Here is a 13,384-nt window from a genome sequence, read left to right as displayed (position 1 = left end):
TATACATGTTGATATATAGCAACTAAAAAAAAATAACAAAAAAAACATAGCACCACATAAAATAATGTTTAATGTGTTTCTTTACACAGCACGTGTAATTCACTTTTGTTCATATGATACATTATATTATTAATAACAAAAAAAATGTTTAATGTAGGTTAAATGCAATAAAAACATTTAAAATAATTGTAATTTGTTTATAATATTTAGTACATACAAATAAATTCATTCGTTAATAGAAAAAATAAAAAACAATAGAAAATAAATAAGTTGATTACAATAAATGATATTTTGAATTAATCATATCACTTTTGTTCATATGATACATTATATTATTAATAACAAAAAAAAATGTTTAATGTAGGTTAAATGCAATAAAAACATTTAAAATAACTGTAATTTATTTATAATATTTAGTACATACAAATAAATTCATTTGTTAATAACAATTAAAACAAATAGCAAATAAATAAGTTTATTACAATATATAAATGATATTTTGAATTAATCAAGGGAAATAAGAGTCACTGTTCAATTTCAGTTGAGATACAGTGTGAATAGAATTTGAAATCATCAGATGCACTATTCAGATTTCAAATGCAGTGTGAATAAAGCTTCAGAAAATATTAAAAAAATTATTGGGGCTTCAAGTATTAAGTACAATTTTATTACAGCCCATACATTTTATTAAAACATCATATATTATACAGTAAATCAGTATAAAAAATCATAATTTGAGGATAGCTATCAAGGTTAACATGTGCTGTTTATAACATTATAAGTAACTTTCTTCATTTTACCCATTATCTCAATTTGTCCTGCATTTTACTACATAAAACATTAAAAAGTTCATCATACAAATTAATCAAAAATCTAAATAAATCATTTAAATAATGTTAAAAATTGCATCATTTTACACAAAAAAATAAGTAAATGTTTTGAGCAATATATTATGTTTATTTTGCACAAAACCCGAAAGGTTTATTAATTCAGATTAAGATGAAAATGGATGCATATGAAATTGTTATGCTGATGGTGTCAATTGTTCTACAACCAACTCCAATTATGGTATTTAGCTTATTACGGAAACAGTGCAAAACAAATTATTTGTATCATCCATGATGTTAAATTATTCTAATGGTTAAATCATGTCATCCAACAATTATCATCATTTTATTATGCCATAGCACATAACAATATCCTTGTTCAATAAACTACATTCCATATAGAGAAAAGACATGTATCAATTATTCAGATAGGACTATGTTCTCTATGTACAAAGGTTATATAAATAATTAGGTACTTTATGCAAATTTATGTTAATATATTATCAGTTATTGTGTATACATTGATAATTATTCGATGTTTATACAATCATATCACATGCTTTAAAAAAAAATGCACATCATATTTGCTTTTTAATATATACTGTAGTTGTACAACCGAAGCCCAATCATAAAGAAACATATAATATATTCTTTTATTTCAACATACATATTCTTTCTATTTAATCTGATTATTTATACACACAATTCATCTCTCTGTAGTTTATATAATATAATGTATTAAAATCCCCATAGTGTTCTACACTGCCATTGTTTATAAACACGTCTTTACTCTGGTGGCATGTTGTCAACAATAGACCTGGTTTAAATCTCATAATTGCTTACATAAATTATATTATGCTTTGAACATGTACTTTAACATACAGTAACTAAATTCCTAATAGTTTTCACAACAAAGTACATTACATTTTTGGCATGTTTGTTTTAGAATATACATTTTATACATAAACAATAGCCTTTATATGTTTCCTATGCTAGAATAATTAAATATACAAGTAATAATTACAAATAAGAAATAAAACATTATTGAGGCAACGACATGTAAAAGTTTCAAATTTTGGTCAAACTTGTTTTAATCCAACTACCTCTTCTTTCATTTATGAACAATATACATATTTATTTGCAATACCTCATTAAATTGTGGAAAGATTTATTTTGCATTCAGACTTATACTTACCATAAAATGGTCTAATGGTTGGGTGTATACCTGCCAAGCAAGAGAGTATGTGTTCATGCTTTGGTTCGGGTAATTTTGTTTTCTCTCACAGATTTTTGCATCTTAGAAATTATTATTTATTTTAGTAATGTATACAGTTTCTGTCTTTCAGCTAAAATTCCTCATTGATTTTTTTCCAAACATACCATAAATACAGTATGACAGTGGTCTAATAGTAGAGCCTTAGTCCATCTCACAGATTTTTGTGTTCTTTTAAAGAAATGTTCAATTTACATACTTTATCATAATACTCTAAGTACAGAAATATTGGAATGAAACTTAAGCAGATTTAAGACGAGAGTAGCATGTTTGACATACACGAACCATCTTCACAATGCGAAGACGAGGTATGACTGACTCGTACCGGCTACATCTGAGGATCAAATAATAAACATTTATTATGAAATTGATATTTAATGATTTTTTAATTTTAATGATCATCTCAATTCGGAGGAGTAGTAAGTACTGTACTGGCAAAACTCAGCCCTGTCGTTTAAGCTCTGTCTACATTACCAAACTAGTGTGATATGCTCAAATATGGTAGTAGTATGACATCACCATGTCCATATATGGGCACATCACATTTTTTGTCACATAAAGTTTGGTAGTGTATTGTATTAAGCATTGTGGCTGCTGTGGGTCTGTAGAGAACTAATCTGAATTTTCTCAATTTGAGGACAAATATTATGAAACTAAAAGTCTGATCCTTACTTATGTGCCATTATGTTTTCTCAAATACTATCAAAATGCTTACTTACTTTTGACAAAAAATGTTCCCGCAGTCACGGCAGTGATGGCGTCGTTCCGTAAGCGTGAATTTAACACCACACTGATTGCATTTCTCACCGAGTTCATCTTTCACCCAATGGTCAGCTACACCCTTACCAGAAGGATCAGCTACCGTCCAACTGAAAACACGCCCTCTGTTGTCACCAACAAACACCTTTAAATGATCTCTGTAGAATAAAATTAAGTTGCTTACTGACTAATTAACTGTTGAATATTGTTTAATTAGGACAGGATAGTATTATGTTTGTTGTTTATTTCAGTATAAGTCCTATTCCACAGCTGGGGTACGACATGTAGAAATTATGTAAATTAATGCCAAAAACAGTCCAATGATAAAATGTGCTATTGCTCCACACTAGGTATTGGTATTACACTAAAACATATTGAAAAAGCTTACAGTACACGTTTCATATCATTTAATGTACAATGTTATGTGAAAAAAATACCTTGATATAGCAAGTGAAGTAACTTGACCAGGCTGTGCATTGTCCTTGCGTTCAAATGCTGTGTGCATTGTCAGTTTGCTGCGAAACACTAGCTGACGCTGCCACTTGAATCCTACAATTATATAAAAATATTTATTAGGATATCTGTTACAATTTTATAACGCCTATGTTTCTCAATTAGTATTTCAGGCAAAACTTCTGTAATTTGGTACTGAGGTTCTTGAACCTGAATGATATGCATAGTGTGCAAAAAAATTCTTCATCAAATTATGTTTAAAGTATCATCTTAGTCTATTATGTAGTCTTTTGCACAAATGCTTTTGAGAACCATATTATTACAAAAAGGATGATAATATTTAGTTATGTTATCAATGAAGAAATTAACAATTTTTAAAACAATTTTAGTTGTGAATTCTTAAATAACAAATTAATTTATTATTAGAATGTACAGTTTACCTTGTTTTAAGATATTCCTGTGCATTGCAGATGTATTCTTCTGTTTGTCCTCTTTTGCTTCATCTATTTCCCTATTTGTAATAATAATATAGTCACCGCTTACTGGTGAGGTCGGAGAGTTCACAACAGACTGCCCTCTACTTTGGTTCAAACCATTTTCATTTTCAGGGGTGACACTATATTGAGGTTCCATTCCTACATGGTCATCATCCTCTACATAGTTGTTTCCATCTGCACTTGTTACTGATAATGCGATTGGTTGCGATCGCTTGACAGATTCTGAACTGGTTGAAGTGTTGAGCTTTCCTGTCAGGTCTTCCTCACTGATATCATGACCAGAGTCTGAAGCCATGTCTTGTCCATTTTCATAACACCATGCATCTGATTTAGAATTTCCAAGGTTTGAGCTTGCACGGCACATTAAGGCTAGATCTCCTGCACTGAGAGCACTGTCAATGCTCTTGGTATCTGCATCTGAAAGGTTGTCGGGTGTGTCATGGTTGTTTGCCATCAAGGTGTCAGTTTGGTCATCATTCCCAGTAGAGGATTCTGAAGGCACTTTCTCTGGGACTTTTTCACTTGCTGGTTTCTCTTTCGGAACTTGTACAAACTCAACACTCCACATCTTTAACAATAAACATATTAAAATATATTTAATATAATGATGACAATTCTGATGTGATAAGATAATGTGAACGCCACTAATATGGTGATTGTAAATAGGTAATCTTAAACAATTACTTACTCTTATAACACCATCACTGGACCCAGTGATAATAACATTTTCCTGGTCCCACTCAACAAGCTGTAAGGATAATAATATTTAATAAAATCATAAATATGGTCTTCTTCATCTCTTTCATGCTATTTACATGAAAGACTTATGCACTAGATGTCGATTAAACACCTGTAACGTAGGTTTCCCATACACCATGTGTTCCAAAGATGTACCGCAACCTTTACTCTAAAAACCAGACAACCTAGTACTAATGAAGTGTGGCATCAGTAGTTAATTGGAACGGTTTTTAAATGTAAGAGACTTTTTTACCTCAGACATAGCACAGCACAAGATTTGCTGTTCTCTTCCCGTTGAAGTGTTAACACTAGCGATGGGATCTCCATTGATACTCCATAAATGAAGGTAAACACCAGAACATGTTGCAATTTCACCCTGAAATTAATTGAGAATATATTTATCTATCATTAATTCAGTAATTATCATTTATCATTAAACAAGTACTGTAAATAAGTATGTATAGTCTGGGTAAAAAATTTGAAATTTGGTGAAAAATAGTGGGTGAGATTATACTATTATTATTACTATTATACAATAGTTAATAACATCAACAACTCATCAAGTTAAATCAATATAATATCTAATATAATTTTTTGTATGCATATAAATCAAATCACTATATGTATAAAGGTTAAAAGTGTAAAAATCAGAAAATAACGAAAAAAGTAGAAAATGGAAATTTAATGTATGAAAATGAAATGTGAACGAAATATGTATGAAAGATTGAATTAATAAAGGTGGTGGCTAACCACAAAAGAGAAAAAAAAAATATAATATCTAATAAATTCAACACAGATACTCACTGTAAGATTATTAATACAGACAGCTGCAACTGGAGCACCAAGGTTACGCAATTGCCGTAGAAAAACCAGCTGATTATAATCCCATATCAAACAAGACTTGTCTCGTGAACCGCTGATTATGATATTATAATTTGTACACACAGCTAAGCATGTGACAGCATCCGTATGCCCATATAAGGCCCGCTTCAATGTTAATTGGTTTGATTTCTCTTTACTTGTAGAATATTCCCAAACATGAACCACCGTGCTCGTTCCTCCGGTGATAAGTACTTTAGACGTGGCACACGCTGCGGTGAGGATCTCCCCACACTGTGTTCCTTCGAAAACTGTTGATAAACGGTCAGTATCATAATTCCCAAGTCGTAGACTAAGGTCAGCAAAACCAAAAGCGAAATAGCGGTGATATGATGGCGGTATAAGAACTTTATTCTGCTCAACACAGATGATAGATTTATCAGTTTGAATTATTTGACCAACAGGTCCTTTAATTTCTGTAAAACGAAAAATAAATAGTTCACCTGAAATCGTACAGATAGATGGTATTATATACAGATTTGATATTTAATAATCATTTTACAGTCTATGTATTAATTATATAGATATAAACAATTATTAGTAGTAAATGAAGAGAAAGTTTGGTTGAAGAAACTTACCTTTGATTGGTTGTAATGATGGCCGCAGAAGGTCAAGATTATGGAAGAACAGTCTGTCAATCTGGATGACCGTTGTGCCTGATTGGTCGCCCACTCTGTTGTTGAATTTCTTTGGTGGATGTGGTTTTTTAAACAGCTAAAAAAATTAAATCACATAGCAAATTGTTACAAATATGTCAATGATAGTAAAGAGAATGTCAAACACACTATATGGAGTGTATGTAATGAATTTCAGTTGTAGAACTGCATGGCTCAGTGTATTCAGACCAACAAGCCTACCAGCTAAAGACATGGACAATTTTATCATTTAAAAAAAAATTGTTTAAACTGTCAAAAAAAACCCAATTTTTTCTAACCTGCTTAACAATTTGCCCAAAATTGTTGATAAATCCTATCGTGGCATTCTTTCTTAAAGGATCATCAATGCTGTAGATATCAACATTGCCCTCATAAAACAGATGATGGAATACATTATTAGCCTCCACTGCAGCCTGTCCAGACTGCTTGTAGCCAAATATTAAATCAATCCACTCATGAAGATGACTGCTAACATAATCACACTCCAAGGCCTAGAATATTAGAAATAACTTATAATCAATATTAGTGTTTACTATTCAGTATGCTGAAGGACAATCATAAAAATGTGAATGAATCATTTTGTATAAAGCTCTGTTTACACTATTATAATATTTGACAAAAAAAGTGTGATGTGCCCAAATATGGAAGTGATATTCTCAAATATGGTAGTGATATGACATCATCATGTCCATATATGGCACATAATATTTTTCTGTCACATAAAGTTTGATAGTGTAGACAAAGCTTGAGTACAGTAGTATTCTTAATGTTTAGAAACATTAAAATACATTATATAGTGTCATGATGAGTAGAAATCTACAGTTTATATGAACAAAAGCAGTGTCATTTCCAAATCAGGTGTGAAAAAGAAATTATTATAGTTGTTTTAGCTCAGTATATAAAAGTGGTATTTGATATATTAAACAATGAACAAACTCACTTCTCTATGCATTCTGATGAACTCCTTTGGATCTTGTTTTGCCCACGGTGGTAAAATAACATCTCCTAATCGGGTTCCATTCTGCTTTACACCTGAGAGGGAAAGTTATGATAATCTAGTTAGGCCTCTGTTGTACAATCACTCACAAGTTATGACTTTCAATCTATCTAATGTCAATATAATTATATTGTTAAACTTCTACAAAGAGCATCAAATAATCGAGTGGTCGAGCGGTTAAGGCAGGGCACCGTAAACCATAGCTATACAATCGACACAGGTACAAGGCACTCCTCAACCATTGTTCTGGTGGTAGAACAAGTCTTTTCAGATAATGACATAAATCTGGAGGTCCAGTGTACACATCTGGCTCGTGGTCATGTTAAAGAACACAGTACATCTTTTGGAAGAGTAGGGGATTACCCCAGTGTACTGGTCTATTCAGCCCTTGTCATGGTGAACAGACACTATTTTGTGCCAGCACTTGACACCCTAGGGGAGAGGAAATTTGTGGTATTTGTCTTCCACACCTCGTGCACAATTCAGCCTATTAGGCTGCAAGTCGCAGTTTATTCCCCATTAGCCTAAAACAAATACATTTTAAGTTATATTATTCTGAATTTAGTTACCAAAATCAAAATTGTTGTGATTTGTCATGAACTCTGGAAGGTAGAAAAACTCTGGAATGAGTTCTTTGACATCAGCCATGTTGTGCTTCGATGCAGACTGCCACGAATCACTTACACTATGGAACATTCGATCAGCTAAATCAAAATGTCCACCCTGAAAACAAAAAATATGTATCTAATCAGGTGAGATATACAAATGATTAAAATACAGATTATCTTCCATTTCCAAAATTATTTCCCTTATAAGACAATTATTTCCTTGTAAGACAATTTTGTTGTATGATAATTGAAGCAGTAATAATATAATAATACAGTCATATCTCCCAATACCGGTCTATCCCAAAATATGCAGTTTTTCAGGAAAACATGGTTTTAGAGGAGCTCTCAGACTTTTTCTTGGATGCTGTTGGAGCAAGTATCTTAATGCCATCAGAAAGATGGTGCATTGACGTTGTAAGGAAGTGACTAATTTGGTAACAAGAGATTTTGTCCAATCTACAGCAGAGGCTAAACATACCTGTAACCTCAGGAAGTGTTGTGTAAAAGGTTCCATTCTGACAAGATACGAGGCAACGATCATCGCTGATGAATAGTGGGTACCATAATGATAGGCTGGTGTTTCTCCTAAAACATATCATAGTATATCATGTCAGTTAGTAATCATTGTTAAGTATATTACATGCCAGATACAACCTATTATTCAAAGTAATTGTAATTTCTTCAGATTTTTGGAGAGTTTTCTTATGTCTTATATATTCTTACTGTATCTCAATTAAAAAAAACTTTCTTAAAGAGTTGTGTTTATGTATTGTATCTACTATAGCCACATTTGGCTTGGTATTGTACAAAACTACAGTACTTAAAGCTTACTATCCATACATGCCAGCCATACACTAGATATATTGCTTGTTTTTATAACAAATCATTATCAATTTCAACTCGCACAAATACTTAATATAAAAACACTTTCATCTTGCTTGTTCAATAAATTAAAGTATGCTAATAATTTACCTGTTGGATCTTCCCATTCTCGATATCTTTTGTTAAACTGACTAAGTCTGTCAGGCGTTTGTGCCCCCATTGGTAACGATAGATTTCGGAAAGTGGCTGGGTCGGTTAAATCCAGTTCCTAATACAAATAAACACAATAATAGAATATAGATTATAAAGTAGTCTTAAAATATGCTTACGCATGCACTCATAACATTTATAATATCAGTATACTATTAATAATCCAATTGATCTAATATAATAATATGAGGCATGAATAAATTTGAGTATAATATTATAGACCCCAATATGGTATGTGGAATGTAAAACAAATTTCCATTTTAAGTGGACCAATAAAACTTCTTGAAACTGGAGTCTTTTGTATCCCAAAAAAAATTTAAATTTAGTAATCATTCAATGAAACATTTCTTTTGAAAATATTCAATGTTATATATGTATGAACTCATTAAATTTTTTTAAAGTGTATCCCAATGCTTCTGATCCAATCGAGGCACAAGAAAATTGAGAAGGCCCAACTGCTATATGGTGAATGGAATATATATTCTGTATTGATGCAAAAATATCATTCTTACCTCTGACTCATAGTCAGCAAGGATCCATGGGAAGACGGGATATTGCATGAGGTCATTGTAAGATCGACCCGCGAGAGTGTTTAAGTACATCAGATACTGGAAGTTGCTGATCTCACCACGCTGACAAATATTAAATAAAAATAAACCATATTATAATGATTAAGATAGAAAATGAAAATGAATTCTATATAATAAATAAAAATTTACAAAATTTATAATACCTACCTCCCACCTCTGTGTCACAGATTTTTCACCAATTAGGTTGCCTAGGCCCAGGAAACTTGTTCTACGAAAAATTATTTAAATTAAATTAAAATTTCTTTTAGTTCTGAGTTTTGAAATTATAAAACAATCTTGTGTGTATATGTGTAAATACAGATAAAGATAACAGTTTTTAACCTAAATTTGATTGATTAATACACTGCACTTACCCGCCTTCAATCTGCGCATTTCTCTTCATGCCGGACACTGATTGGTTAGCATCATCTGTCAATCTTGTTGCTTCAGCAACAAACCTTAGAATATTATGCATGATTAATGATCCAGCACATTTTAATAGTCTGTCTCAGAAATGAAGTATTTATTGCAATCATGATTCATCATGATAGCTAAATACAACATTAATCTCTGGTCTATTTACATCTCTACACAATTTTTAAATACAAAATTGGAGTACTGACCAATAGTCAATAAAGTAAATGGAGAACAAGGCCATATAGATGGCTGCAGTCGCGTACTTAGTGTTTACCGACCGACCGACCGACCAACCTACCAACTGACCGAAATTACTGAACATGTTTAAAAATGTTGAAATGTTTAAAAACAGTTATATTTTTTTAATTTACACGTGCGTAGCCTGTCACTTTGGACGTGCTCGTATAACGTAATTTCGAGTTGAAAAGTAAGTCAAGAAAACAGAAATCGGGCAAAAAGAGTGCGAAATAACATTTAACGTGCAGTGCGTGCGCAAAAATCTGCGCACTCATGGCAATTTTGTAAACGCTTAAAATTGCCTGAAACGTACTCTTATTTCATCAAAAATAAATTTTGAAAATTTTAAGCGCGCATACGCATGCGTTACATGCGCTACGCACGTAATTGTATTGCCATATGATGATTTATGCCCTGAAATTTATGAGTACCAAATTTTATTTAATTGTGATTCATGGTTGTGAAGATATGATTACAAACGTGATTTTGTTAAATCGTGCGTAGACCGCGTAATTTTTTATTGCGCACCGTGAAAACATAACCACATCGATTCCTGGCCATAAGGAATATACTGTGAAAAATTGACTTGGCTAGATTAAACTGATATCAAGATAAGGTCAGAAAGCGATAAAACGCATAGTGATACCAGACCGAAAGACCGACCGACCGACAACCATAGAGTCGCTTCCACGCGACTAATAATACACTTACCTTGCATATACTTTGTTACGGATCTTCCTGGGGAAAGCTAGAAAATGGTTTCTTCCATCTGATGAAAATGCTTCAATAGCAATCGGCTAAAGAAATAACAAGGACATATAAAATATACCAATAGAATTTAACATTCAGAACTTGGGAGAGCTGGGTTTATGTCATTAAATTGTCCTAATGTCTCATCTGCCACGGCAATACAAAAAAAAAAGCTCCTAATACAATGTTTCTAGGCATTTACATACACACACAAATGATCCATAAAATATCCTAAGATAACCCAAAAAAAAGAAGAAAAGCAGAGGAACCACCAAAGGTAATGTGTTTGTTACCTGCAGTAAGTAGCGGCGTTTATGAACTTCACGGATGTCCTCGTAGGCAAACTTGCTGCATATACGCTTGCTTGCTGAACGCGTGCCATGAGATGTGCGAGGAATGATAGGTTCTTGGCTCTCCTGAGTTCTGTAAACACCACACAAAAAAATAACTAATGTTTTTTTCTACAAAAATGTCAAGAGCCCAACCATGAAGTGTCAATTCATTTTCTCATGTCATTGAAAAGTGAGGGAAACAGGCATTTGGAAATAATAATGCAAATTAAGGTAAGGTAGTAGAAAAGGAGACTGTATGGTAAAAATATGGAAAAAAGCTCAATTCAGGAAACAGAGTGAATATGTGTGAGCTGGCATGGAAACATAAGCTAATTATGGAAAACAACAAAATATAATAAATAAATATCATTTTGAGTTGCTTACTTTGCTGGTAATGAATCTACATCACATATTTCTTGATTGGAATGTAATGTGAAGCCATCAACCACATAGAAGTGGTCTTTACAAAAGAGTAATAGGCCTTCTGATGTGTCAAGCCCTTGTATACGTGCACATCTAAACATGTATCGAATCTTAGGATAAATAAGAAATTACAGAACAAATAAGTAAGACATTTTAAAACATTAATGTGGCTCTTTATGTTCGAAAACACATTTTTATATTTGGAAATACTCAAAAAGTTGATTTCATTAAATTTGAATTTCTTGAATTATATACTTTCTTTTGGTCTTGGAGAGTAGTTATGAATAGTTATTATTATGTCCAATTAAATGTTTACATGCAAATAAACACTAGTAAACTTCTACTTTGAAACCTACAATGACTCCATTGTGTTGGCTAACTGTATTTTCTTTGACGAGTGAATAAATAAGCCTTGTTTGGCCTGGTTCACACCCAGCCAGTCTAATTGTCTTGTGATTCCTAACTGGCTCAACTTTTCTTGCCTAGCATTATTCCAGTAAACGGTTATACCATAAGAACCAATCATGTTTATTTTGTTCTGTCCATGTTTTTATTGGCAAAATAAATGATATATAATATGATAACCGAAACAAAGACATTCTCAACTATATTTCCTCTGGTTTATCACAAAACTTACTTAACTTGAATTTCATTTGTTCTTACTATAATAAGTATATATACTTACAGTTTCACCTTCTTCCAGCAGCCTCAGAACCATCTGGTTATCTGTGGTACTCTCTTCTTTATCTCCTGGTGTATCAGCCTCACTGGAATCTACCTCTTCTTCTTCATTCTTTGCTTTCTTAGTAACTAAACTTGATGGCCTTATACCTTAGAAAGAATACAATGTTCAGTACAATACAGTCAGAAGGCTACTACAGCCCAACCTACATTGTTAGGTAAACTATTAGGCTAGCAATTCAATGTTTTTGTTCCTCAAAGTTGGTTTCCACTAGGATGCAACGCAAGGACATAAACGCAATGCAAGTAATTTAACCAATCAAGACGGGGAGAATCATCATACATCGCGTCATGATTGGCCAAATTACATGTGTTGCGCTTATGTCTTATTGGGTTCCAAGATTTAATGGCTAACTTAACACTCAATTCTAAACATCAAGATTTAAATACAATTGTGTAGAAAGACTTTTTATTAGTTCAGGCCAGCAAAATAGCATGTGGGCTAGTACAATATATAACTAACTAGTCCAGTGGACTGGTACTGAACATTTCAAATTATAAAACATGATAAAAACTTACCAGTGCGAATACCTTCCTCTTCTTCTAAGGTCTCTCCATGAATGTCAGAATCTGATGTAGATTCCGATACTGGGCTTTCTGGTTGCGGCATGTTCATCAACTTCTGAACTCTTCTTCTGGAAAAGAACTCCCGACTGTCTAAGCTTACTGCCATACGAGTCTTGCTTGGTTTCTGTAAACAAACCAAATTATTTGGTAAGGGGTAGATCCAGAATTTTTTTTAATAAGGAAGCGCTCACATATAATATCAATAACAAAAAAAACGTAAATGTAGTTCATAATTCATCTTAGCTGTCAAAAAGGAGAGCTATCTTCTGGATCCATTCCTTCATTTATTGTTTATCACTTAATCAGGCAAGTGTTAATGCATCTATCACAAGAGGCTCAGATTGCTCATTCATTATTAGCACAACTAGGATTGGTGGTTTAGGACTAGAGGAAATGATGCCGTGTTTATAAAGCAACTAGTATAACCCTGGAAGATATGAGTTTGAAGAACCTGGTTAGGCCTAGAGAAATTGATGTTTACTGAATATAAGCTTATAAAGCAATTTGTAGCAGACAAATTTGTCTATAAGATTCTGAAATGATTCCCTTAAAATGGTTTTACTTTATACATTTGAAAGCTTAAAGCAAGGAGAATATTAGTACAAACATTGTGTTTGACACACTGGTAC

At 32.5% G+C, this 13,384-nt stretch overlaps 1 protein-coding gene across 4 annotated transcripts in view; it reads right to left on the bottom strand.

Annotated features, from left to right (window-relative positions):
• Positions 1–218: 218 nt before the first annotated feature.
• The window catches only part of LOC140052371 (WD repeat and FYVE domain-containing protein 3-like), a 63,288-nt gene continuing 50,122 nt past the window's right edge, over positions 219–13,384 (bottom strand). For all 4 annotated transcript variants that reach the window (XM_072097946.1, XM_072097947.1, XM_072097949.1 and 1 more), the window contains 21 exons: positions 12,708–12,879; positions 12,133–12,278; positions 11,409–11,557; positions 10,986–11,115; positions 10,654–10,739; positions 9,663–9,746; positions 9,457–9,517; positions 9,232–9,351; positions 8,660–8,777; positions 8,166–8,272; positions 7,649–7,802; positions 7,023–7,114; positions 6,361–6,573; positions 6,005–6,140; positions 5,352–5,842; positions 4,801–4,923; positions 4,498–4,557; positions 3,753–4,377; positions 3,297–3,408; positions 2,820–3,017; positions 219–2,434 (listed from right to left, as the gene is read on the bottom strand). In XM_072097946.1, coding sequence (XP_071954047.1) covers positions 2,341–2,434; positions 2,820–3,017; positions 3,297–3,408; positions 3,753–4,377; positions 4,498–4,557; positions 4,801–4,923; positions 5,352–5,842; positions 6,005–6,140; positions 6,361–6,573; positions 7,023–7,114; positions 7,649–7,802; positions 8,166–8,272; positions 8,660–8,777; positions 9,232–9,351; positions 9,457–9,517; positions 9,663–9,746; positions 10,654–10,739; positions 10,986–11,115; positions 11,409–11,557; positions 12,133–12,278; positions 12,708–12,879 — 3,471 coding nt within the window. In that variant the 3' untranslated portion in view covers positions 219–2,340. The remainder of the gene's footprint in view (positions 2,435–2,819; positions 3,018–3,296; positions 3,409–3,752; positions 4,378–4,497; positions 4,558–4,800; positions 4,924–5,351; positions 5,843–6,004; positions 6,141–6,360; positions 6,574–7,022; positions 7,115–7,648; positions 7,803–8,165; positions 8,273–8,659; positions 8,778–9,231; positions 9,352–9,456; positions 9,518–9,662; positions 9,747–10,653; positions 10,740–10,985; positions 11,116–11,408; positions 11,558–12,132; positions 12,279–12,707; positions 12,880–13,384) is intronic.

Source organism: Antedon mediterranea, chromosome 6 (assembly GCF_964355755.1).
Source record: "Antedon mediterranea chromosome 6, ecAntMedi1.1, whole genome shotgun sequence".
In the NCBI taxonomy this organism is placed as follows: domain Eukaryota; kingdom Metazoa; phylum Echinodermata; class Crinoidea; order Comatulida; family Antedonidae; genus Antedon; species Antedon mediterranea.
Note: the sequence above shows the minus strand (reverse complement) of the source record. Positions and strands in the feature narration are given on the sequence as shown.